The sequence below is a fragment of the Grampus griseus genome (genome assembly GCF_964374135.1).
Source record: "Grampus griseus genome assembly, chromosome: 8".
Lineage (NCBI taxonomy): Eukaryota > Metazoa > Chordata > Mammalia > Artiodactyla > Delphinidae > Grampus > Grampus griseus.
This window is the reverse complement of record NC_139002.1, coordinates 97,013,575-97,041,475: the sequence shown is the minus strand read 5'-3', so window position 1 is coordinate 97,041,475 and position 27,901 is coordinate 97,013,575. Positions and strand designations below refer to the sequence as shown.

Sequence of the window (27,901 nt, the reverse complement as noted above, 5' to 3'; positions counted from 1 at the left end):
ACTCCAACAATATGCTATTTCAGAGACCAGAGAGGGAAGTGGGAAGTGGCAGAGGAACTTCACCATGCCAGGTAGTAGTGAGAATAAAAGCAGCCGTGACTTAACAGAGAGCTGACCAGGTACCAGGCATTTTGCTAAGTACACATGCAAATGACCTTATTTAATCCTCAAAACCTTATTAGGTAAGTAATGTCATTATATACATCTTATACGTAAGGGAACTGAGGCTCAGGGAGGTCAAGTGACATAACCATGGTTATCCCCCCCCCTTTCTTTTGGTCATGCATGCTGCGTGGCTTGTGGAATCCTAGTTCCCTGACGAGGGATGGAACCTGGGCCCTGGCATTAGAAGTACGGAGTCCTAACCACTGGACCACCAGGGAGTTCCCGTGATTATCCCTTTTAAGGCTGGAGCCAGAATATGAACCCAGGCAGTCTGGTGCTAGGGCCCCTACTCAGAACTGCTATCCCACAACCCTTGCGAGTGAAGACACTTAAAATACTGAGCCTTTGGGCGGCACAGATCTGATTTTTTTTTTTTTTTTTTTTGCGGTACACGGGCCTCTCACTGTTGTGGCCTCTCCCGCTGCGGAGCACAGGCTCCGGATGCGCAGGCTCAGCGGCCATGGCTCACGGGCCCAGCCGCTCCGCAGCATGTGGGATCTTCCCGCACCGGGGCACGAACCTGCGTCCCCTTGCATCGGCAGGCGGACTCTCAACCACTGCGCCACCAGGGAAGCCCTGATATTTTAATAACATAAGAAAGATGTAACTACTCCCCACCTCACTAGCCTACCCTCCTCCAGCCTCTTCTCTGGTCCCACAACAGCTCTTCACAGCCTAAAGTGGCTAAAAGCACAGGCTTCAGTTTCTCCTATATTTCAAGTCAGACTTTGACCCTTCTTAGCCATGTGACCTTGGACAAGGAACTTCTCCAAGTCTCAGTTTACTACCTTTTGTGAGGATTAAATGAAATAATCTATTAAAGCCCCAAGTCTGGAACATTTTAAATGCTCATAAATTCAGGCTGCCATCTCCCCTCTCACTGGACCCTGTTCTAGGGGTGGTGGATTCTTTAAGTCCTGCTTGTCCAGTAGTAGGATTGGCTCTTCCTGAGCTACCCATGAACAGCACTGTGAGCACTGAGGCTCATTGATAGGGTCACTTTTATTGAGAAATATAGTTTTAGGAACAAGCCACAAAAATAATTCTTTCACTGGATTGGCTTCTGTGATTTTGCAGTGAGCAGTGTAGAATGTGGGTGGCCCCCTAACTTCCAGACCGTTCAATGACCTTCTGTATCCACTTCTTCAGGCGGAACACATGTGTGTAGAAGCCATATTTTCCATCCCTGTCACAGCCTTCACCCCATGAGACGATGCCCATTTGATACCAGCGGTTGTTAAAGGGGCTCTGAGGAAGAAACATGGGATTTCCAATAGAGTCAAGTCCAAGGTAGTGTCAGTATTACCCTGTCAAGCAATTGTTTCTGAAAACTTGGGTCCCTCCTCATCCACCCCAGAAGGATCTACCCGCCAGCTCCTGGCCTTCTGGGAACTCAGCTTACCTTCATGACAAACGGTCCCCCACTGTCGCCTTCACAAGCATCCCCTCGTTTCCCTTCACCGGGCTTGTAACCTTGAGAGAGAAAAGCAGTACTCAGGGAGGGGTATAGCTCACACTCCAGCCACTCTCCCCTTCAAGAGATACTGCTGCTGAGTGTCCACTGACTCCTAGGCATCCTTGACTCTGCTCAATTCCTCACCCCACACATCCAATTCTTAGGCAAACCTTGCCAGCTCAATCTTCAACGTACATCCCCAATCCAACCACCCCTCACCACTTCTACACCTGGTCCCATCACATACACCTCTCCCCTGAACCACTAGTCTCCCTAGTTCTACTTTTGCTGCCTACAATCCATTCTCCACCCAATAAGCAGAATGACTTAAAAAAAAAAACACGTTAAACTGACAGGTGAGAGAAAAATGAGAATTAGGGCAGTTACCTTTATCCAAATATCTCCACATATCCTCCACAAACAACATGAAGAACAACAAAGCTACACAAAAACCACACCTTCAACATAACTCGAATACAGAGAACACCCAAACTTCAAACCACTTTATCTAACTGTACATCGAATATCAAAACCTGTGTGGTCCTAATAAGACCTGGTTCCACATCTCAAAAAAACAAAAAAACAAAACTTGTGTGGAGATGAGGAGGGGAAAATATCCACTAGATCAAAGAAGTGGATTCAATGAATTAGGACTCTTGTAAATAACCCCAAATCTACCAAATGAATAGACGAAAAGTAAGTACATCTATACCAAGATACTATAGGAAAACAATAAGAACCAAAATACCTCAGCTAACAAAAATTCTTTCCCAAACACAACCATGAAACAAGAAAACTAACGGAATTAAATATCCTCAAGCAAATTTTTGGTATGTGAAAAAGAATGAATCAGAAATTTAAAAATTAGGGACTTCCCTGGTGTCACAGTGGTTAAGAATCTGCCTGCCAATGCAGGGGACACGGGTTCGAGCCCTGGTCTGGGAAGATCCCACATGACGTGGAACAACTAAGCCTGTGCACCACAACTGTTGAACCTGTGTCTAGAGCCCGTGAGCCACAGCTGCTGGGCCTGCGTGCCACAGCTGCTGAGGCCTACCCGCCTAGAGCCCGTGCTCCGCAACGGGAGAGGCCACTGCAATGAGAAGCCTGCACACCGCCAATGAAGAGTAGCCCCCGCTTGCCGCAACTAGAGAAAGCCCGCACGCAGCAACAAAGACCCAACCCAGCCAAAAATAAAATAAATCAAAAAAAATTTTTAATTCAAAAATTAAAAATAAATGGACAGGGACTTCCCTGGTGGTCCAGTGGTAAAGAATCCTTCCTGCAATGTAGGGGACACAGGTTTGATCCCTGGTCAGGGAACTAAGATCCCACATGCTGCGGGGCAATGAAGCCCACACGCCACAACTACTGAGCCCGCGTGCCTCAACTAGAGAGCCCACGTACCACAACGAAGATCCTGTGTGCTGCAACTAAGACCTGATGCAGCCAAAATTAAAAATAATAAATGGACAAAACAATGGGAAGTAATTAAAAGCAGAAAGTGGTCGAAATGGAACTCACACTAAAGAAATGAGTCCCTCAATAAGAAAAAGAAAGCAATGGAACAGAGTTAATATGTATAATATAGTCCAAGAAAACTTCACAGAAATAAAAGATTGGATGTGCATATTGAAAGGATCCACTGGGAACCTGGCAAAGCTGATCTGAAACACTGAACTCTGAGACGTGTCCTAAAAAAAACTGAGACTTCAAAGATGAAGAAAAAACCTTCAACACCTGGAAGCAGAAAAACTCAACTCCCTTATAAGAGCAAAACAATTACACTGGCATCAGATTTCAAAAACAACATACAAAGCAAGCAATGATAAAGCTATATTTTCAAAAAATTCAAGGAAGGAAAATGTGAACCATGGATTTTATATTCAATCATGCTGAGCTTCAGGTGTCAAGGCTACAGAAAACCAGTTATAAACACATAAAAACTCAGGAAATTCTATACCCATAACCCTTCTTGAAAAATCGACTAGTGGACAAGCTTCATCCAACCAGGAGATGAATGCTTCAGCAAAAGGACTTATTAACTGTCTGACAAGTAGAAATAATACAACTAAAAGTATGAGAGGAGAAGAGAAAGAGGAAAGTAAACTCACTGATTGTAACAACTAAAAGAATATAAGAAACTAAGGGCATTTCAAAAAGGTGTAAGACCAAAGATAATGAGTAGAACAAAAATGCAAACCTTACTAAATATATGAAATTATTTGAAAAGTAAAGAAAAGATCACACAGGGAAAAAACACAGTAAATGAAACATAATATACATAAAAATAACAAAATCATATGAGATACTAATTCTATTAATCATATCAATAAATATGAATGGGCTTAACTCACTTTTTAAAAAACAAAAAGATTTTTAATTTGACTCACAAAGCAAGACTCAACGATGCTATATATGAGACAAAACAAAGTGATTCATAGAGGCTAAAGTTAAAGGGATGGACAAAAGTATAACAGGAGAATGGAAACAAAGAGAGCAGGGATAGTGAAGCTCAAGTTGAAAGTAAAGAAGGACACTTTTACTGCTAAAAGCCACAATTCACAATGAATAATTAACAGTTATAAATATCTGCACCAAATAACACAGCAACTGCCTTTATAAAGTAAAAGACTATAAATGATGCAAGGAGATAGACAGAAATACATTAATAATAGAATTCAACACACCAAACTCAGTACAAGACATATCAAATGAACTGAAAATAAACAAGGATATAAATGACCTAAATAACTGATAAGGTACATTTATGGACACATATATATATATATATATATATTGAACTTTACACGTGGATAAAGAAGAACACATCTACACACCTCAAGCACACATGTACATTCACAGAAATTGATCAAACGGTTCTCAGAAAAATCAGTTCCATAAAGTAGAAATATTACAAACTATATTCCTGGATTATAATGCAGCAAAACTGAAAATCAAAATGCTAAAGGGCCCTCCCATCTGGAAATTTTAAAACCACCTATTAACTCTTGAGTGAAAGGGGAATACACACTGAAATTAGAGAGTTTCTAAAAAAAAAATAATTCAAACATAATTCAATAATTCAAACAAACATAGTGTTTTCCATGAATGGTGTTTTCCATTCATAGCCCTACTCAGTAAAAACTGAAGATCAAAGATAAATTAACCAGGGACTTCCCTGGTGGTGCAGCGGATAAGACTCCGAGCTCCCAATGCAAGGGGCCTGGGTTCCATTCCTAGTCAGGAAACTAGATCCCACATGCATGCCACAACTAAGACTTCACATGCCACAACTAAGGAGACAGTGTGTCACAACTAAGGAGCCGGCGAGCCGCAACTAAGACCCCGCACAACCAAATAAATACTTTTAAAAATAAAATAAAATAAAAAATAAATTAACCAAATTGGCAGCTCAAAAAGCTTTTAGAAAAAGAACAGCAAAGTGAACCAAAAGGAAGTATAAGGGAAAAAAATTAAGATCAAAGCAGAAATTAATGAGGTACAAAATAGAAAAATAATAAGCCTAATTAATAAGTCAAATTCTTAGGTATTTTGTTTGTTTCCAATCACTAGCTAATTTACTCAAGAAAAATAAGGAAGAAAACACAAATATATAAAATAAGGTGCCAAGGAGGAAAAAAAACATAAGAGAAGACACTGTAGCACAAGATACAATATAGACTTGAACAAATTGAAAGACATTTCTTGTCCTTGGATAGAATGGCTCAACATCAAAAAGAAGTCAGTTCTCCCTAATTTAATTTATAACTTTAATGTAATCCCAAAAAAAATACCAAGTTTTTTATAGAGCTAGATAAGTTGATACTAAAATTCATGTGGAAAAACAAACATGCAAGAGTTGCCAGGAAAACACTGGAAAAGAAAAACTACAAGAGAAGATAAGCTCTACCAGATATTAAAACATACTCTAAAGCCTCTATAATGAAAACAAGACATTTTAACAGAATAGACAACAGACCAGAAGAACCAAACAGAATGTCCAGAAACAGACTTAGGCACACACAGAAACCTAGTATGTGATAAAGGCAACATCTCAAATTACTGGGGCAAAGACAGATTTTTTTTTTTTCTTTAGTATTTTTTAAAATTTATTTATTTATTTTTGGCTGCATTGGGTCTTCGCTGCTGCGTGTGGGCTTTCTCTAGTTGCAGCAAGCGGGGGTTACTCTTTGTTGCAGTGTGCGGGCTTCTCATTGCGGTGGCTCCTCTTGTTGCCAGCATGGGCTCTTGGCGCACAGGCTTCAGCAGCTGTGGCTTGCGGGCTCAGTAGTTGTGGCTCGCGGGGTCTAGAGCACAGGCTCAGTAGTTGTGGCGCACGGGCTTAGTTGCTCTGCGGCATGTGGGATCTTCCCAGACCAGGGCTCGAACCCGTGTCCCCTGCATTGGCAGGTGGATTCTTAACCACTGCACCACCAGGGAAGTCCCCAAAGACAGAGTTTTTAATAAATGGTACAGAGACAGCTTATTAGCCATTTAGAAAAAGATAAATTAAATCCATACCTTACATTGTATGCAAGAATAAACTCCAAATGACTCTGAGATCTGAGTGTAGGAAAATGAAACCAAGTACTAGAAGAAAATATGAGTGAATTTCTCTATGACCTGGGTATAAGGAAGGTTCTTTTAACTCTGACGCAAAATCCAGGTGCAGTGAAATGAAAGATTAATAAATTTGACTACATAAAAAAATTTAATTGGATGGCCAAAACATAATAAAGGATAAAGAAAAAGAAACTGGAAGAAAATATTTGCAAAGTATATCACAAATAGAGGCCTAATATCACTAACATATGAAGAACTCTTTAAAAATGATGGAAGGGACTTCCCTGATGGCACAGTGGTTAAGAATCTGCCTGCCAATGCAGGGGACATGGTTCGATCCCTGGTCTGGGAAGATCCCACATGCCGTGAAGCAGCTAAGCCCGTGTGCCACAACTACTGAGCCTGCGCTCTACAGCCCATAAACCACAAGTACTGAGCCCCACGGGCCCAGAGCCCGTGCTTCATAACAAGAGAAGCCACCACAGTGAGAAGCCTGTGCACTTCAATGAAGAGTAGCCCCCACTCGCCACAACTAGGGAAAGCCCGCGCGCAGCAATGGAGACCCAACGCAGCCAAAAACAAATAAATAAATTTATTTTTTTTAAAAAATGGGGCTTCCCTGGTGGTGCAGTGGTTGAGAGTCCGCCTGCCGATGCAGGGGACATGGGTTCGTGCCCCAGTCCAGGAAGATCCCACATGCCGCGGAGCGGCTGGGCCCGTGAGCCATGGCTGCTGGGCCTGCACGTCCGGAGCCTGTGCTCCGCAACGGGAGAGGCCACAACAGTGAGAGGCCCGCGTACCGCAAAAAAGAGAAAAAAAAAAAATGATGGGAGAGGGACAAAAAAATGGACCGTAAAAACATGAACAGACAATTCACAAAAAAAGATATAAAAATGGTCAGTAAGGATATAAAAAGATGTTCAATTACAAAATATTAGAAATCTAAATACCCATACACAGGAAATGGCTGAAGACACTATCATACATCCTCCTAACGTGACTATAAAATTTTCTTTTTTATTGAAATATAGTTGATTTACAATGCTGTGTTAGTTTCTGGTGTACAGCAGTGATTCAGTTATACATATATTTTTTCATATTCTTTTCCATTATAGTTTATAACAAGATGTTGAATATAGTTCCCTGTGTTATACAGTAGGACCTTGTTATTTATCTATTTTATATATAGTTGTTTGTATATGCTAATCCCAAATTCCTAATTTTTCCCTCTCCTCTCCTTTCCCCTTTGGTAACCACTGGGAAGTTTGTGTGGTAAGTTTGTTTTCTATGAATGGATAAAGATGATATAAGATGTGCGTGTGTGTGTGTATATATATATGTATATATACACACACACACACACACACACACACACACAAAATGGAATATTACTCAGCTACAAAAAAGAATGAAATAATGCCATTTGTAGCAACATGGATGGACCTAGAGTTTATCATACTAAATGAAGTAAGTCAGACCAAGACAAACATCATATGATATCACTTACATGTGGAATCTTAAGAAATGATATAAATGAACTTATTTACAAAACAGAAACAGACTCACAGACATATAAAAATATAAATTTTTTTTAATAAGGAAAAGCTCTATAACTAAAATGGAATGAATTTCCAGGATACATTAGCTGAAAAAAGCAAAGTACAAAAGAATATCTATACTGTGCTACTCTGTGAAAAGGGAAAAATAAGAAAATATAAATGTGTCTGCTCATTTGTGCAAAAAGAAACAGAAGAAGAATAAACCTCAAACTACTGAGATTGGTTAACTGCAGGGCCTGGATGGAAATGTGGTGGAAAGGAAGGAGGTGGGAACAGGACAGGAGGAAAAGGGGAATATCATTCTCTGAGTGTACCTGTATAAAGAATCTGATTTTTGGACCATGTTAATACAGGCACACCTTGGAGATACTGTGGGTTCAGTTATAGACCACCACAATAAAGCAAGTCATATGAATTTTTTGGTTTCTTGGTGCATATAAACGTTATGTCTACAGTATACTATAGTCTATTAAGAGTGCAATAGCATTATGTCAAAAAATATATACAGGACTTCCCTGGTGGTGCAGTGGTTAAGAATCTGCCTGCCAATGCAAGGGCCACGGGTTCGATCCCTGGTCCGGGAAGATCCCACATGCTGCGGAGCAACAAAGCCCATGCGCCACAACTACTGAGCCTGCACTCTAGAGCCCGCAAGCCACAACTACTGAAGCCTGCGCACCTAGAGCCCATGCTCTACAACAAGAGAAGCCACTGCAATGAGAAGCCCACACACCACAACCAAGAGTAGCCCCCGCTCACCACAACTAGAGAAAGCCTGAGTGAAACAACGAAGACCCAACGCAGCCAAAAATAACTAAATAAATGAATAAAAAATATATATACACATACTTGAATTTAAAAATATTTTGTTGGGCTTCCCTGGTGGCGCAGTGGTTGAGAGTCTGCCTGCCGATGCAGGGGACACGGGTTCATGCCCCGGTCCAGGAAGATCCCACATGCCGCGGAGCGGCTAGGCCCGTGAGCCATGGCTGCTGAGCCTGCGCGTCCAGAGCCTGTGCTCCACAACGGGAGAGGCCGCAACAATGAGAGGCCCGCGTACCGCAAAAATAAAATAAAATAAAAATATTTTGTTGCATACAAACTACTACGTATAAAATAAATAATCTACAAGGATATACTGTACAAACAGGGAATATAGTCAATATTTTATAACTATAAATGGAATATAACCTCTAAAACTGTGAATCATTATGTTGTATACCTAAAACTTATTGTACATCAACTACACCTTAATAAAAAAAATATTTTGTTGCTAAAAAATGCTGACCATCATTTGAATCTCCAGCAAATTGTAATCTTTTTGCTGGTGGAGGGTCTTGCCTCCACGTGGATGGCTGCTGACTGATCAGGGTGGTGGTGCTGAAGGTGGGGTGGCCATGGCAATGTCTTAAAATAAGACAACAATGAAGTTTGCCCCACTGATGGACTCTTCCTTTCAAGAACAATTTCTCTGAAGCATGCAGTGCTATTTGATAGCTTTTTACCCACAGAACTTCCTTCAAACTAGGAGTCAGTCCTCTAAAACCCTACCACTGCTTCATCAACTAAGTTTATGTAATGTTCTAAATCGCTTGTTGTCATTTCAACAATCTTCACAGCATTTTTACCAGCAGTAGATTCCATCTCAAGAAACCACTTTCTCCTTATCCATTAAAGTTTTATCGTAAGATGGCAGCAATTCAGTCACATCTTCAGGCTCCACTTCTAATTCTAGTTCTCTTGCTATTTTCGCCACATCTGCAGTTATTTCCTCCACTGATGTCTTGAACCCCTCAAAGTCATCCATGAGGGTTGGAACAACTTCTTCTAAACTCCTGTTCATGTTGGTATTGTGACCTCTTTCCATGAAATCACAAATGTTTTTTTTTTGAATATTTGAATTTTATTTTTTGATACAACAGGTTCTTATTAGTTATCTATTTTATACATATTAGTGTATATACGTCAATCCCAATCTCGCAATTCATCACACCACCACCACCACCACGTCCAATTTCCCCTCTTGGTATCCATACATTTGTTCCCCACATCTGTGTGTCTATTTCTGCCCTGCAAACCGGTTCATCTGTACCATTTTTCTAGGTTCCACATATATGCGTTAATATACGATATTTGTTTTGCTCTTTCTGACTTACTTCACTCTGTATGACAGTCTCTAGATTCATCCATGGCTCTACAAAGGACCCAATTTCGTTTCTTTTTATGGCTGAGTAATATTCCATTGTCTATATGTACCACATCTTCTTTATCCATTCGTCTGTCGATGGGCATTTAGGTTGCTTCCATGACCTGGCTACTGTAAACAGTGCTGCAATGAACATTGGGGTGCATGTGTCTTTTTGAATTATGGTTTTCTCTGGGTATATGCCCAGTAATGGGATTGCTGAGTCATATGGTAATTCTATTTTTAGTTTTTTAAGGAACCTCCACTCTACACTGTTCTCCATAGTGGCTGTATCAATTTACATTCCCACCAACAGTGCAAGAGGGTTCCCTTTTCTCCACACCCTCTCCAGCAGTTGTTGTTTGTAGATTTTCTGATGATGCCCATTCTAATTGGTGTGAGGTGATACCTCATTGCAGTTTTGACTATTTCTCTAATCATTAGTGATGCTAAGCAGTTTTTCATGTGCTTCTTGGCCATCTCTATGTCTTCTTTGGAGAAATGTCTATTTAGGTCTTCTGCCCATTTTTGGATTGGGTTGTTTGCTTTTTTTAATATTGAGCTGCATGAGTTGTTTATATATTTTGGAGATTAATCCTTTGTCTGTTGATTCGTTTGCAAATATTTTCTCCCATTCTGAGGGTTGTCTTTTCGTCTTGAATGTAGTTTCCTTTGCTTTGCAAAAGCTTTGAAATTTCATTAGGTCCCATTTGTTTATTTTTGTTTTTATTTCCATTACTCTAGGAGGTGGATCAAAAAAGATCTTGCTGTGATTTATGTCAAAGAGTGTTCTTCCTATGTTTTCCTCTAAGAGTTTTACAGTGTCCGGTCTTACATTTAGGTCTCTAATCCATTGTGAGTTGATTTTTGTGTACAGTGTTAGGGAGTGTTCTAATTTCATTCTTTTACATGTAGCTGTCCAGTTTTCCCAGCATCACTTACTGAAGAGGCTGTCTTTTCTCCATTGTATATCCTTGCCTCCTTTGTCATAGATTACTTGACCATAGGTGCGTGGGTTTATCTCTGGGCTTTCTATCCTGTTCCACTGAAATCACAAATGTTCTTAATGGCATCTAGAATGGTGAATCCTTTCCAGAAGGTTTTCAATTTCCTTTGCCCAGATCCATCAGGGGAATTACTATCTATGGCAGCTTTAGCCTTATGAAATGTATTCATTAAGATAATAAGACACATTAAGATAAGACTTGAAAGAAAAAATTACTCCTTAATCCATGGGCTGCAGAATGGATGTTGTGTTAGCAGGCATGAAAACAACGTTAATCTTGTGGTATGCCTTCATCACAGCTCTTGGGTAACCAGGTGCATTGTCAATGAGAAGGAATATTTTGAAAGGAATCTTTTTTTTCTGAGCAGTAGGTCTCAACAGTGGGCTTAAAATATTCAGTAATCTATGTTGTAAACAGATGTGCTGTCATCAGGTTTTGTTGTTCCATTTAGAGAGCACAGGGAGAGTAGAGTTAGCATAATTCTTAAGGGCCCTAGGATTTTCAGAATGGTAAATGAACACTAGCTTCAATTTTTAAGTCACCAGCTGTTTCAGCCCCTAACAAAAGAGCCAGCCTGTCCTCTAAAGCTTTGAAGCCAGGCAGTGACTTCTCCTCTCCAACTATGAAAGCCCTAGATGGTATCTCCTTCCAATGTAAGGCTGTTTGGCTACATTGAAAATCGGTTGTTTAGTATAGTCATTTTCATGAATTATCTTAGCTAAATCTTCTGGATAACTTGCTGCTTTACCTTGTAGTTTTATATTATGAAGACAGCTTCTTTCCCTAAACCTCATGAATCAATCTCTGCTAGCTTCAAAGTTTTGGCTTAAGGGAATGTTATGGCTGATTTGATCTTCTAACCAGACCACTAAAACTTTCTTCATATCAGCAATAAGGCTGTTTTGCTTTCTTATTTATGTATTCACTAGAATAGCACTTTTTAATTAATTATTTTTTTGTTTGTTTGTTTTTTATTGTTTTTTGCGGTACGCGGGCCTCTCACTGTTGTGGCCTCTCCCATTGCGGAGCACAGGCTCCGGATGCGCAGGCTCAGCAGCCATGGCTCACGGGCCCAGCCCGTGGCATGTGGGATCTTCCCGGACCAGGGCACGAACCCACGTCCCCTGCATCGGCAGGCGGACTCTCAACCACTGCGCCACCAGGGAAGCCCAATTTAAAAAAATTTTTAAAAATAAATTAAACTCTCTAACGAAGAAAAATTAAAAACAAAAACTTCCTTCAAGAACTTTTCCTTTGCATTTACAGAGTGGCTAACTGTTTGACACAGGAGGCCTAGCTTTTGGCCTGTCTTGGCTTTAGACATGCCTTTCTCACTAAGCTTAATCACTTCTAGCTTTTTATTTAAAATGAGAGACATGCAACTCTTCCTTTCACTTGAACACTTAGAGGCCATTGTAAGGTTACTGATTGGCCTAATTTCAATATTGTTGTATCTCAGGGAATAGGGAGGCCTCAGGAAAGAGACAGAGATGGGGCAATGGCTGGTTGGTGGAGCAGTCAGAACACACAGTTTGCTGTCTTGGCACAGTTCATGATGCCCCAAAACAATTACAATAGTAACATCAGAGATCACTGATCACAGTTCACCATAACAAACATATAATAATGCAAAAATTTGACACATTGTAAGAAGTACTAAAATGTGACACATGAAGTGAGCAAATGCTGTTGGAAAAACGGCGCTGATAGAATTCCTTGATGCTGGATCACCACAAACCTTCAATTTGTAAAACAACAATATCTGGGAAGGGCAATAACGCAAAGCACAAACCTAAGTGTCTATCAACAGATGAATGGATAAAGAAGATGTGGTATGTATATATATATATATATATATATATATATATATATATATATAAAATAAATATTACTCAGCCATAAAAAAGAATGAAATTCTGCCATTTGCAACAACATGGATGGACCTAGAGGGTACTATGCTTAGTGAAATAAGTCAGACTGAGAAAAACAAATACTGTGTTATCACTTATATGTGGAATCCAAAAAATAAAACAAATGAATAAATATAGCAAAACAGAAACAGACTCACAGAGAGAACAAACTAGGAGTTACCAGTGGGGAAAGGGAAGAGGGGAGGGGCAAGATAGGGCTAGGGGATTAAGAGATACAAACTACTATGTATAAAATAAATAAGTCACAAGGATATATTGAACAGGAAATACAGCCATTATTTTGTATATGGAGTATAATCTATAAAAACATTAAATCACTATGTTGTACACCTGAAACTAATATAATATTGTAAACCAACTATATTTAAATAAAATAAAAAATATGTAAATAAATAAAGCAAAGCATAATAAAACAAGGTAATAGTCCAAAACTAAACAAGTAAAGACAACAAAGATGGGAGGGAGGACCCAAAATTGAATACAATCGTGAAACAAATGAGCCTAACTGTATTTTAAATAAATAACACAGGGAAGGGGATAATAATTACCCAAGTTACTTTTAGACACAGTACTGTGACTATATATATATATATATATATATATATATATATATATATATATATATATATATCTTCAGGCTAAAAACAGAAACAACCATGAAGAAATGCTAAACTCTAGCTTGTAGGATTATTTTTCACAGTCATGGATGAGTGATTCTCAAACTGTGTATTCTTGTATTAACCAAATAAGTAAATACATTACAGATAATAGGAGTCAGATTTCTCATTATCAACAGAGACTGTTACAAATGTGGAAAGGGAGAAGCTAAAATTAATCATATTGCATTGCAAGAGGGAGGAACACTCCCCAACTCATTCTATGAGGCCACCATCACCCTGATACCAAAACCAGCCAAAGATGTCACAAAGAAAACTACAAGCCATTATCACTGATAAACATACATGCAAAAATCCTCAACAAAATACTAGCAAACAGAATCTAACAGCACATGAAAAGGATCATACACCATGATCAAGTGGGGTTTATTCCAGGAATGCAAGGATTCTTCAACATACGCAAATCAATCAATGTGATACAACATATTAACAAATTGAAGGAGAAAAACCATATGACATCTCAATAGATGCAGAAAAAGCTTTCGACAAAATTCAACACCTATTTATGATAAAAACCTTCCAGAAAGTAGGCATAGAGGGAGCTTACCTCAACATAATAAAGCCCATATATGACAACCCCACAGCCAACGTCACTCTCAATGGTGAACAACTGAAACCATTTCCACTAAGATCAGGAACAAGACAAGGTTGCCCACTCTCACCACTATTATTCAACATAGTTTTGGAAGTTTTAGCTATAGCAATCAGAGAAGAAAAAGAAATAAAAGGAATCCAAATTGGAAAAGAAGAAGTAAAGCTGTCACTGTTTGCAGATGACAGGATACATGATACTATACACAGAGACTCCTAAAGACTCTACCAGAAAACTACTAGAGCTAATCAGTGAATATGGTAAAGTAGCAGGATACAAAATTAATGCAGAGAAATCTCTTGCATTCCTATACACTAATGATGAAAAATCTGAAAGAGAAATTAAGGAAACACTCCCATTTACCACTGCAACAAAAAGAATAAAATACCTAGGAATAAACCTACCTAAGGAGACAAAAGACCTGTATGCAGAAAACTGTAAGGCACAGATGAAAGAAATTAAAGATGATACCAACAGATGGAGAGATATACCATGTTCTTGGATTAGAAGAATCAACATTGTGAAAATGACTATACTACCCAAAGCAATCTACAGATTCAATGCAATCCCTATCAAACTACCAATGGCATTTTTGACAGAACTAGAACAAAAAATTTCACAATTGGTATGGAAACACAAAAGACCCCGAATAGCCAAAGCAATCTTGAGAAAGAAAAACGGAGCTGGAGGCATCAGGCTCCCTGACTTCAGACAAAGCAACAGTAATCAAGACAGTATGGGGCTTCCCTGGTGGCGCAGTGGTTGAGAATCTGCCTGTCAATGCAGGGGACACAGGTTCAAGCCCTGGTCTGGGAGGATCCCACATGCCGCGGAGCAACTAAGCCCGTGCGCCACAGCTACTAAGCCTGCACGTCTGGAGCCTGTGCTCCGCAACAAGAGAAGGCCGCGACAGTGAGAGGTCCGCGCACCATGATGAAGAGGGGCCCCCACTTGCCACAACTAGAGAAAGCCCTCACACAGAAACGAAGACCCAACACAGCCAAAAATAATTAATTAATTAAATTTTTAAAAAGACAGTATGGTACTGGCACAAAAACAGAAATATAGATCAATGGAACAGGATAGAAAGCCCAGAGATAAACCCACACACATATGGTCGCCTTATCTTTGATAAAGGAGGCAAGAATATACAATGGAGAAAAGACAGCCTCTTCAGTAAGTGGTGCTGGGAAAACTGGACAGCTACATGTAAAAGAATGAAATTAGAACACTCCCTAACACCATACACAAAAATAAACTCAAAATTGATTAAAGACCTAAATGTAAGGCCAGACACTCTCAAACTCTTAGAGGAAAACATAGGCAGAACACTCTGACATAAATCACAGCAAGATGCTTTTTGACCCACCTCCCAGAGAAATGGAAATAAAAACAAAAATAAACAAATGGGACCTAATGAAACTGAAAAGTTCTTGCAGAGCAAAGGAAACCATAAACAAGACGAAAAGACAGCACTCAGAATGGGAGAAAATATTTGCAAACGAAGCAACTGACAAAGGACCAATCTCCAAAATTTACAAGCAGCTCATGCAGCTCAATATCAAAAAAACAAACAACCCCATCCAAAAATGGGCAGAAGAACTAAATAGACATTCTCCAAAGAAGATATACAGATGGCCGAGAAACACGTGAAAGAATGCTCAACATCACTAATCATTAGAGAAATGCAAAGCAAAAATACAATGAGGTATCATCTCACACCAGTCAGAATGGCCACCATCAAAAAATCTACAAATGATAAATGCTGGAGAGGGTGTGGAGAAAAGGGAACCCTCTTGCACTGTTGGTGGGAATGTAAATTGGTACAGCCACTGTGGAGAACAGTATGGAAGTTCCTTAGAAAACTAGAAATAGGACTACCATATGACCCAGCGATCCCAGTACTGGGCATATGAAAACCATAATTCAAAAAGAGTCATGGGGGGCTTCCCTGGTGGCACAGTGGTTGAGAGTCCACCTGCTGATGCTGGGGACACAGGTTCATGCCCCGGTCCGGGAAGATCCCACATGCCGTGGAGCGGCTGGGCCCGTGAGCCATGGCCACTGAGCCTGCGCATCCGGAGCCTGTGCTCTGCAACAGGAGAGGTCACAACAGTGAGAGGCCCGTGTAGCGCAAAAAAAAAAAAAAAAAAAGAGTCATGTACCACAATGTTCATTGCAGCTCTATTTACAACAGCCAGGACATGGAAGCAACCTAAGTGTCCATCGACAGATGAATGGATAAAGAAGATGTGGCACATATATATACAATGGAATATTACTCAGCCTTAAAAAAAAATGAAATTGAGTTATTTGTAGTGAGGTGTATGGACCTAGAGTTTGTCATACAGAGTGAAGTAAGTCAGAAAGAGAAAAACAAATACTGTATGCTAACACATATATATGGAATCTAAAGGGGAAAAAAATGGTTATGAAGAACCTAGGGGCAGGACAGGAATAATGACGCAGATGTAGAGAATGGACTTGAGAATGTGGGGAGGGGGAAGGGTAAGCTGGGACGAAGTGAGAGAGTGGCATGGACTTATATATACTACCAAAATAGATAGCTAGTGGGAAGCAGCCGCATAGCACAGGGAGATCAGCTCAGTGCTTTGTGACCACCTAGAGGGGTGGGATAGGGAGGGTGGGAGGGAGACGCAAGAGGGAGGAGATATGGGGATATATGTATATGTATAGCTGATTCACTTTGTTATAAAGCAGAAACTAACACACCATTGTAAAGCAATTATACTCCAATAAAGATGTTTAAAAAATCCTATTGCATTGCAACGGGAGGTTTCAGTGTCATCTCATGGTTTTAGATAGATAAATAGATAGAAAGAACATAGATATAGATTTAGGCATGTGCATAATACATGTATTTTCTAATTCTGTCTGCTAAGAGAGCCTAGGAACAATGACACCCCAGTAACAACGTGCACAACTGGCACCCAGATCTTGGTTTCTAAATACCATTCTCCACTAGAAGGCAAGTAGGATGAACCTAGAACATCTTGCTGCGCTGAAAGTAAGAAAGTACTCAGAGATTGACAGGACCTCTCCAAAAGTCACAGAAGCCAGGTTGTTTTTTTTTTTTGACTCCCACTGGCCAAACCTGGGATAATTTGAACATTATAATAATGATAGTAACAAATTATAGCCCTTAGAATAAAGAAAGGACCCATGAGTCCACAGTGACAGAGTGAAAGCAGATTCTTCCTTACAATAAGATGATCACTAATAAATGTAGAAGGAATGACAGAATTTAAAAATCACCATTTGGCAGCTACCAGGGTTAGGAGAACAATTTGATGAGAAACAGAACAGACACTATTCAACTTTCTCCCCACAAGATGTTAGTCTTAAAAAGGAAAACAGAACTTTACAGTGAGAAACATGGCAGATGCAGACACCACCTTAACCAAGAGGTCAGAGTTAATCTCACCAGGAATGGGACAGAGAGATCATATGCCTGAAAAGGACACAACATCACTTAGCTTGAATCTGATCATTAGGAAACCTTAGAGAAAGCCAAACTGAGGCCAATCTACAGAATAACTGGCCTATACATGTCAAATATGTCTAAATCGTGAAAGACAAAGACTGACAACTGAGTACAATGTGTGATCCTGGACTGGATCCTGGGTGGGAAAAACGTTTTTGTTTTTCTTTTGCTAAAAAAGACATCAGTAAGCAGGACAACTGGAAAACATTTAAATGAAGTCTAAAAATTAGACAAAGGTATTATATCATTATTAATTTCCTTTTTCATTATTAATTTCTTGATTTAATAAATGTACTGTGGTTATGGCAGAGAACAACCCTGTTTTTTTGGAAATACTTAAGTGTACGGGTAAAAAAGGTAACATGTACAATTTAGTCTCAAATAATGTGTATATGTGTGTGTATAAATACACACACACAGAACACACACACACACAAAGGAGGTGGCAGAATCTGGATGACAGTATAAAGGAATTCTTTGTATTATTTTTGCAACTTTTCTGTGAGTCTGAAATCACCTAAAAAATTTTTTTTTAATTTTTAAAAATTTAAAAATTAAGTTAGATCGTTTACTCACCTGCCCCAGAGTCTCCAATAATGTCCTATCACGACAAAAGCCAAAGTCCTTCAAGGCCCTGAAGGAAGCACCCATCCCCTGACTGCCCACCTCTCTCCCCTCTTCCAATGCTGCCCTTCCTGTGTTTACTGCCCTCCAGCCATACAGGCCTCCCTGCTGCTCCTAAGACACGCCAAGCATGCTCCCACCTCAGGGCCTTTGTACCTGCTGTCTCCACAAGTCTGGAGTGCACTTCCTCTAGACTGGCTCACTCTTTCATGTCTTCTAGTCTCTGCTTAAACATCACTTCTCAGAGAGGCCTTCTCCAACCACTCTGTCTCAATCGCCCCGTCCCCACCTCTCACTCCCTTACTCAGCTTAATTTTTCTCCTATCAGGATTGCTATTCTAGATCTGCTTACTGACACACTCTCCTTCTAGGAAGGAAGCTCTCTGAAGACACAGGAGACCCTATCTGTTAGGGTCCTTTTTGGACACCCTGGAATACTGCCTGGACCACAGTAAGCACTCAGTAAATATTTGCTGAACGACTGAATGAATGAATGGCTTTTCCTCCACCCGTGACCTCTGGTTGGTGTCTGGCTCACATATACTGACAACTTGACCAGTGACTAGCACCACGCCTAACACCTTAAATACACTATCTCGCTCAACCCTCACACGGCCTAATGGAATAGAGCCAGGACTTGAACCCAGGCCTGTGCTACTCACGTGTCTCAATCCTCCCAACCCGAGGCCCTGCTATTCCCGCCTGCCCAGCCATGCCCAGGGGACTTTACCAGCACAGAACATGTTGTCGGTGATGCGGATCCGGGTGGAGGCCTTGCAGACCGGCCGCTCCACGATGGGCAGGTTCACCACCTGTAGCACGCTGGGCTGCACCTCAGCAATATTGGCTGTCCACGTCTCCCTCAGGTTGCCCCAGCCCGTCACTCGCCCTTTGTATCCAGCCCGGAGCAACCTTTGGGGAAAGGAGAAGGACTGAGTGAGAACAGACCAGTCTAGAAACCTGCTGGCCCCAACACCATCCCTTAGAGACCTGAATCTAAAACACCTGTGCAGGAAGACGCTGAGGCGTGGAAAAGGGAAGGAACTTCGGCAAGGCAATAGGCTGTCAGAGTCAGGCCCAGAACCCAGCCCAGGTCCTCAGCTGCCAGCCCCCTGGCTGCCCCCCAACCACCTGCCCCCTGGCCAACCCCCTCGGCTCCCCCCCCAGCCACCCCCCGGCTGCCCTTCTGGCCGCCCCACTTGGTTGCTGTGTCCTTGTCGGGCAGGCACACGGGGTGGACGTATTCGGTGAAGCTGATGGGCTTCCTGAGCTTCAGCAGGGCGATGTCCCGGTCCAGGTTCTCCCTCCAGTTGTACCTGGGGTGGATGTGGATCTTTTCCAGCATGGAGATCTTTTCAATCTTTCGCTCATAGCTGTGCAGACCCCAGCAGAGAAAAGGAGAAGCTGTAGGCCACCCAATGAGGGGCAGCTGGTTCCCCGAGGAAGAAAACTGCCTGCCCTCAGGGTCTGGGAGTCAGCGTAACCAGCAGGCCACCAGTGAGGGTGAGAGGGCCGGCTCCTGTCCTGGCAGCTTCTTCCTGGCCTGAAGTTGCCCAGAGCTTTGGGATCAAACAGCCCAGGCAGGTAGGGGGAGGGACGCAGCCTGTAGGCCCTGATCCCAACAGCCTCTACTCAGAGGTCACACCTGGGCCATGTCCTGGTGCCTGGAAGGGTGCTAAGGGCAGGCCAGGATTCTGCTCTCTGCAAAGGCTTAGTTTCTCTGTCCCCAGGTCCAAGCTTCAGTCAGGATGTGGCCACATAGACTTTACAGCAGAGCCTACAGGGTTTTCTACTGTGGGAGATGTACAGACATATCCCTCGTGGCCCAGAGTCACCAGAGCCCCTCACAGTCACTCGGGAGGACGCGGACCCCTGCCAGACACGCATGGGCCCCCACTTCTGTACCTGGTGCGGGAGTGCTTGCCAATGCGCACCAGAAGGTCATTCTCAGTGAAGTTCTTGTCCCAAGGCGGGTACAGAAGACAGTGGGCAGCGGTGAGGATCCAGCGGTCACTGATGAGGCTGGCCCCGCACAGCAGCTCCTGGGGACTCTTCCGGAAAAGCATCACCTGCCTGGGAGAAGAAGTGGGAAGCATTAGGAGGTGGGAGGGCTGCCCCTCCACCAGCCCTACAAGCGCAAAGTCCCAGGTTTAAGAACTAACTGGACAGAGCTCCCTACTGGGCCCAGACCCCAGCTTGACCTTCCCGTTCTTGGGGACCGGGGCATATATGTGACACCGCGGGGCTGCCACCTGCTTTTTGCACCCCCCTCCCCTCATCAAGCTTCTTCCAGGCCAGCGTTGGCACAGCTTAGCACAGCTCTGGGGTCAGAAGAACAGGAATCTAGTCCTGCTCTGTAACCCATTCACTAGCAGCACCACTTAGGCGAGTCACTTAAGCGCTCCGACCCTCAGCTTCACCATCTGCTTTGGAGAAGTAGTAAACCCAATCTCAAAAGGTGGCTGTGAGGGTTCGATGAGATGTTGGTGCTGGGCTAGGTTGTCTGTGGAGCCTAGACCTGTGAGGGCGGAGGAGTCTCCCAGGGCGCGGGATGCAGGCGCGCAAGGGGTCGGTGGGGGCAGGGAGCACGCACCAGGGCGCCAGGCCAATCTCCGCATCCCGGCCCTCCACGATGCGCCCCTCGATGTAGGAATCGAACAGCTCCTGTTCCGTTTTGTCCTGCACCAACTTATTCTCGAACAGAGGCCGCAGGCCACAGTCTGCCGAGCCAGCGGGACCGTTAGGGGCCGAGCGCTGCAACACCCGCCCCCGCCCCCATGCCGCGGCCCCGCGCCCCTCCGGCCGCCGCCTGACCTGCCTCCCCGGCGCCGAAGGTCCTCTCGTTGAAGAAGGGCTGAAATGTGTCCGCAGCGGTGCGTCCCTCTATGGCCGCATCCGGTTCCTCGCCCAGCCCATATCCCACCTCCTCATCCACCGGCTCCTCTGCAGGGACCCAGACACCAGCTGCGGCTGGGCCAGGCCATTCCTCACCCACCCTCTGACCTCCCCAAGCCCCCAGGCAGCCGCGGAGGTCGTCTGGTGTAGAGATTAAGAGAGCAAGCGCACCTGCGTTACTAGGAAACCAAACCTCGTGGGCCTCAGTTTCCTCAGCTGTAAGGTGGAGCTAGGATTACGCCCACCTGGTTAACGTCAGGTGTCATGAATGCACTCACTGGTGAGTGGTAAGCCTTAGATCAGGTGGTAAAGCCTTAGATCAGGGGAGGCACTGTTCTTGTTGTTCCCTCCAGGCTGTGTCCTCTGTCTCATGTCCCCTGCCCTGCCCTCTCACCGCAATAGTCCAGGTCGCAGTACTCAAAGTCGCCAGGCTCCCCGGCCACGTAGCACCACGCGCCCTCCTCATCCCCGTCTGGGTTGCGGCAGAAGTTCTCCACCAGTGGGACAGCCGGGCTGAAGTCCTGGTCCTTGCTCAGGGCCTTGGCCCGCTCGCTGGCCCAGGCAAGGCAGGGAGACCCATGTGTGGTCACCGCCAGGTGCCCCTGGTACTGCTGGCCGCGATCAGGGATGCACATTTCTGATTGAGGTGACAGATTCACTGCAAAGTCTCTGGAGTTTGAGGTCAGCTCCACAGTGACTCGCTCCTGGCCTGGTGGGTGAGGAAACAGAGGAGCAGAGTGGGTGGGACCACACGTGGAGCCAGACGGGATGTGAATCCCTGCCTTTCGGCCTTTATCCTATAGACCTCAAGTCACTTATCCTCTCTGAGCCGCAGTCTGCTTGCCTATGAAAGGGAATACTAATGCGTTTTTGCAGGGTTATTGAGAGATTTAAACAAAATATATGGCATAAGTGTCTGGTGCATAATAAGCCAGAGATAGGAACCAGGTTTCATCTCCTGCGCTATCTGTAATCTATTGGTAGTGACTGCCTGGAGTTTAAGGATTCTGTGCTTTCACAAGGGCACAGTAGGAAAAATAGCTGGGATCCACTGAGGATGTCTACACAGGGAGTAGGTCAGTTTCAGCATGCCTGCAACATATTTATCATAGGTGTTCAGGGGTGGGGGCTTGGTAAACTGTAGCTGTTTTTGTTACTATGATTGGCAACTCGCTGTAAGACTGGCCCCAGCATCCCTCACTGGGTCCTACAGGGATGCATGAAGGACAAAGAAGAGCAACCCATGTTTGGTAGATTGAGTTACTGGCACTAATTCTTTACTCCTACCTGGATCCACCTGGATCCACATCCTCTGCCCTGTTATTTTACAAGCAAAGGTGTAAAGGTCCACCCCTTGACCTCGGCCTTGATCATGGGACTTGCTTTGGCCAATGGCATGTGGGCAGAGCTGACTCTGCCAGTTCTGAGCCTAGGCTTAAAGATGTGTGTCTGCTCACTGCTTGGTATTTCTGCCGCCCCCATGGAAGAAGCTGCTGCCTTTCAGCCTCCCCCCACAATGAGTACACACGGAGCAGACATGGACCCACCCACACAAGGAGCCAAGCTCAGCTGGACCCATTGTTTGACGTAGGGCCACCAGCCGAGCCCAGCCTACACCTGGACCCCACCGACGCGTGAGCGAGTGCAGCTGAGATCAGCAGAGCCACCCCAGCTGAACCTCAGACACATAAGAAATAAATGCGGGACTTCCCTGGAGGTCCAGTGGTTAAGATCTCCCCTTCCAATACAGGGGGTGTGGGTTCAATCCCTGGTCGGGGAGCTAAGATCCCACGTGCCTCGCAGCCAAAAAACCAAAACAGAAGCAATATTGTAACAAATTCAATAAAGACTTTAAAAATGGTCCACATCAAAAAAAAAAAAAAGAAAGAAATGCTTATCGGTGTATGCCCCCCAGCTTTTGTGGCTGTTTGTGATTTTGTGGGGTTTGCAGCATTATTATGGGTATAGCTAGCTGACACATCATGGGAAATAATGATGACAGAATCATGCAGGGCTGGACTGTACGAGGCTTGCTCTGTGATGCTCGGCAAAGGGTACATGGACTGAAATGGTTAGGAAGGGCTTCCTGGAGGGAAGAATGCCTCAAGCAGGAAGTAAAGCATATTTAGAATGGGCCACATCCTGGATCATAAGGAAGCAAAGGCTGTGGAGGGAGGAGAGGAGGCTGGAAGCTAACTCTCTCTGGTCTCCTGACTTCACTAACCAACAAGCTCAAATATGTCGTCAGTAACTAACACCAGCTCAAAGGGAGCCAGGATCTTGATTCCCATCCTGTGCTGCCAGGCCCATGAAGACCCATGGGCCTTGGCCATGCCCACCTGATCTCCCCCAGCTCACCGCAGACAGGGATGCTGCACTCCTCCCTCTGCACAGTGGGGAGCGTAGTGTAGCACCAGGGCCCAGTGATGCTGCCATCTGGGTTGCGGCAAAAATTCTCCTGCAGGTCAGCTCCAGGGTGGGTGGTAGAGTTGATTCTGGAACGGAAAATTGCTCAGCAGGAGGCGTCTCCCCCACCCCCAGTGTCTCCTCACCCCCTATTCTCAGACCCCTGGCAGAGAGGCCTGCCCATCACTCACTCCGGCTTATGTGGGTAGCGACTCCTCCACAGCTGGCATTCGATGCCTGACCGGGTGAAGCTCACGTTCCCTCGGTAGTTCATACCCAGACCTTCGGCACAGTTACCTGCAGAGACCCCCAGCCCAGGTCTCCTACACTGAGGACTTGTCCCCGACCGATAGTAAAGCTCTATCGGTCCATCCCCTCCAAGCTACCTCTGGTCCATGACCCTTAACCTGCATTTACTCAGCACTTCCTCTGTACCCAGCAGTTCTACAATCCATTTAACCGTAGTTACCAAATATTCACTGAGTGCCCACTGTGTGACAACCATGTGACAGGCACTATGCCAGGTACTAAGGACACAGCAATGAATAAGACAGTCATAGTCAAGTAGGTTCCTGCCCTCATAGAGCTAATATTCAGTGGCTCCTCATAGTCAGCAGAATGAAAAAGTGAACAAGGTTCTCCGAATCTGGCCCTGGTCTAGGTGTCCTGTTATCTTAGCTCCTCGTGCCTAAGGGCCTTTGCACGTGCTCTTTCCTTTGCCTTGGCCATGCTTTCCTATTTATTCATCAGTGCATCCCACAAATCCAAGTAAAACTCTACTTCTTCTGGGGAGCAGTCCTTGATTCTGCCAGCAAACGAAATGCTCCCTCTCCTGGAATTCTCTTGGCACCTGGAACAGAACTTTTCCATCAATTACTTTGATGTTTTGTATTTTTGTTTTCTGATGAAACTGTGAGCTCCCTGATTCTCTTAAAATCCCCAGCACTCAACCATAGAGCTTGACACACAGCAGGGGCTTAGTGAAATGTCTATTGAATAAATTACTTAACAAATGAAAGCATAGCCAGTGTGATTAAAGAGTTCCATGTTGTGGGGTCTACTGTCATACTAAAGGTGTATTCAGAATGCCGTGGAGGAGGGAGGATGCACCTTGAAGGCTCAGCAAGGTGGTGGCATTTGAACTAATTCTTGAAGGATAGGGGGGTTTTCAGTAGGCACTGACGGCTGCTCCAGGGGGAGATGATAATGTAAGCAGGGGCCAGGATCTAGAAACATCTTGCCCTGTTGAGAGAAGTGCTTGCTGTCAGCAAGCTGGGGGGCTGGATTCAGGGCTGGTGCAATGGTAGATAAAGCTTGAAGGGAAGGTTAAGATCAGAACCTGCAAAATCCACTAGGCTAAGAAGCCTGTGCTTTATTCTCGGGGCAATGCGGAGCCACTCAAGGTTTTGGAGAAAGAATGTGACATCATCGAAGCTCTGCCTTGGGGACATGGGGAAGACTGATTGGCATGGGCAGGGGCTCTGATGAGAATCAGGCCTTAAACATTATTTCATTACCCATGCATTCATTTGTTCCTCCAATATTAATCATCTTACTGACTGCCAGGCACAGAGCCAGGTGCAAAGACACATCCTTGACCGCAGGACCAGAAAGGCAATGTCAGCTGCTAGAGGCCACCACCCCTGGGCCACAACTCCTACCCAACCCCTACTCTGCTCTTCTCCCAGGCTGTCCCCTCCTATCCTGTCCCCACACCCTCATGTCAGTTCCTCACCTTCCAGACATTCAATGAGCTTTTCTCGAGGTTTCCTCAACGACTCACAAGCTGGAAAAGACCCAGAAACATCATTGAGATTGAGGTAGGGATAGGACAGGTTCAAGTGAAGGGTGGGATGACATTCAGAAACGGAGAGAAAGGGACGCGTATGGAAGAAAGGAAGGAAAGAGGCGTGGGTGGAGGAATGGAGGATTGGATGGATCAGAAAATTCTCTGGAGTGGGGCACCCTCTAACTTGGGTCCCCAGGACTCCCTTCCTGGAGCAAACCCTTCCCAGTGCTCACCTGTGTACTTGGCCCAGAACACATCCTGAAAAACAAGGCTGAGTGTGAGGCTGTGGTAGGATCCTGTTTTGTTTTGTTTTTTTGTAAACTTCCTGTCTTCTCCTTATACTTTCCCCTTTCCCTTACCCTGGTCACGCTCTGGGGAGGTTTGTGGCAGAGTTTTCTACTTTTGCTTCTAAAAGCCCAAGCCCGCAGAGGAGAAGAGTATCTGAGGAGAGGGGAGCTCCCTGCCTTCCCCACCGCCCGCCCCCCCACCCCTGGCCAGACAAGATTGAAAGGGATTCCCCGGGGTGGGGTAGACTGGAGAAGAGGGGCCCAGGCAGAGCCCCAGGGAAGGGAAAGCTTCAAAAGGCTCCTGGAACACTGAGGCCTAGGCCCAGGCCTGACCAGAGACCCACCTCCCAAGGGTGGCACAGAAGTAGCAGCAAAGCTAAAGTTGAGAGGCCATGTGGCCAGGGCCAGGGTCTCCAGAGATCCCAACATAGACAGATGTCTAAAGACTGAGGAGGCCCCCCTGCCCCCCAACGTCCTGGAGCCTCACCGTACCCTGGGGCCTTGACATAGCCCAGGCACTGGGGCCGCCTAGAAAGGCTGAGCCGCTCATCAGGGCAGCCCAGGGAAACGGGGCCAGAGATGAAGTTATCAACAAAGAGCTGTGATGCTCCCCGCTCCCCTCCTTGGTGCCCCTGCAGGGAACAAGGGCCCCCTTGGAGGGACCCCCAGCCCTCCCTCCCTGGGGCCTCACCGTGGCACTGGGAGACTCCAGGGCCTCGAAGGCCTCCTCACGGCTGCACTGCTCCTCCACACACTCTCGCTCCAGGTTGCCCTCCCGCCACTCCTCCAGGAAGCCGCTGTTGGCGCGTCGGACCCGCTGGAGCAGCGACAGTGCTTGCTGAGGGGCCAGGAACACTGCAGGAGAAGGGGCGTGGGACAGTGGCCTCAGGGGCCCAGGCTGTCTTAGCCACCACCAGCCACTTAGGGCAGGAAGCAAGCCTGGCCTGCCTGCTGGCTTCCAGAAAGGGGGTGTCTAGGATGGTGGCAGGACCTGAAAGGCTGCTAACGGCAGCCACTAGCCCCCCTCCTTTCATGGATCACCCCCAGCCCAACCCCCGTATTGCAAGAGAGAAGTAGTCACTGTCTGTCCAGCCCTAAGCACCTGGCTCCTTCCCTAAGCTGGACACAGTGAGCCGAGAGCCACCTGGGGGCCGGCCCTGTGCTCTCTGTCGAGCCAGGGGACCGCATCCCACAGGCCTACATCCCAGTCCGCCAGCCTGTCCCAGCTTCCAGGCCCCCCTTACCATGCTGGCTGTGCACAAGGCTAAACAGGGCAGCCAGGGCCAGGCAACCAGGTAGCCACAGGCCTCGGACGTGCGCCATAGTGTGTCCGCTCCCAGGACTCTGAGGGCTTGTCCTGACCCCTCTGGGTTAATGTTGAACCAACATGAAGAAATCAGCCAGGAAGCAGAGGTCAGCAGGTCAGGGCCGTGGGGACAGGTGGATAGTCCGCCCCCGCCATCTGGGAGGACAGGTCCTCCTGGGACCAGGGATGGGTGGTCTGGGAGGAAGTCCCAGAGCAAAGACCAGCGTAGCCACCATCCAGCACCTCCCTCTCAGAGACACAGGCGAACTTGGGCCAGTGGGGTCACAAGATCTTCCTGAGGCTCCTTGCAATCCTAGCACATGGTGATGGTTGTTTTGATCTCTGTGTGTCTGTTTCCTCATCTGTACAGTGGGAAGAGTATCCTGTTGTGAGGACTAAAGGAGATTATGAATATATAGTAAGAACTTAATAATGAGTAGCTATATGGATGTAAACCAGTGGGGAGGTTTCTGTAATCACCACATGCACGTAAGAAAATGGAGGCGAGGGTGTGGCCAGATGAGAGCGGCCACCTTATCCCAGGACATACTGGGGCAGGGCTGGCCAACATTTGCCCCGGCCTCTCAGCCACTGATGGAGGGTCCCATTTCCACTCTTCCTTGTCTGGGAGCCAGGGAGCTGTGTTTGTGTGTGGTGGTTGCCTGGGAGGAGGAGCCAGGCCCTCTGGTCTATTTTCTCTCCCAGGTCTCCCAGGATGCGGCCTGGCCCGGAACAGGGGCAGCTCAAATCCCTGGTCTCCACAGCAGGGCCCTCCCTCTCCCACTGCCTATCTGCCCCGTGCCAGGCCTAGACTGGATGCTGGTCCCACACTACCCCTGCCCAGCCCTCCCCCACTTCCAGTTTGCAGTATGAAAGGTAAATATTAGTTCTGGGTCTCATTAGGACAGAGGGCCAAAGAGCAGGAACACAGGGAGCACAGGCTCTCACCTC

The 27,901-nt window shown here is 45.2% G+C and overlaps 1 protein-coding gene across 1 annotated transcript; it reads right to left on the bottom strand.

Moving 5' to 3' along the window:
• Nucleotides 1-1,140: 1,140 nt before the first annotated feature.
• Nucleotides 1,141-27,010, bottom strand: F2 (coagulation factor II, thrombin). Its single transcript, XM_082660786.1, has 14 exons — nucleotides 26,889-27,010; nucleotides 26,336-26,499; nucleotides 25,591-25,615; nucleotides 25,304-25,354; nucleotides 23,760-23,865; nucleotides 23,521-23,657; nucleotides 21,557-21,871; nucleotides 21,082-21,210; nucleotides 20,861-20,987; nucleotides 20,173-20,340; nucleotides 19,467-19,640; nucleotides 18,998-19,179; nucleotides 1,568-1,638; nucleotides 1,141-1,413 (listed from the first exon to the last, which is right to left on the bottom strand). Exons 1-14 carry the CDS (start codon nucleotides 26,965-26,967, stop codon nucleotides 1,270-1,272), a joined length of 1,872 nt encoding a protein of 623 aa, XP_082516912.1. The 5' UTR covers nucleotides 26,968-27,010; the 3' UTR covers nucleotides 1,141-1,269.
• Between the last annotated feature and the right edge of the window lie 891 nt (nucleotides 27,011-27,901).

Excerpts from the sequence above, each read along its gene's own strand:
- F2 (XM_082660786.1), bottom strand. The coding sequence starts at position 26,967 with ATGGCGCACGTCCGAGGCCTGTGGCTACCTGGTTGCCTGGCCCTGGCT. Across the intron at positions 25,616-26,335 it reads TGGAGTCTCCCAGTGCCACG|GATGTGTTCTGGGCCAAGTA; the intron begins GTGAGGCCCCAG and ends CTTGTTTTTCAG. Across the intron at positions 1,414-1,567 it reads GGGGACCGTTTGTCATGAAG|AGCCCCTTTAACAACCGCTG; the intron begins GTAAGCTGAGTT and ends TTTCTTCCTCAG.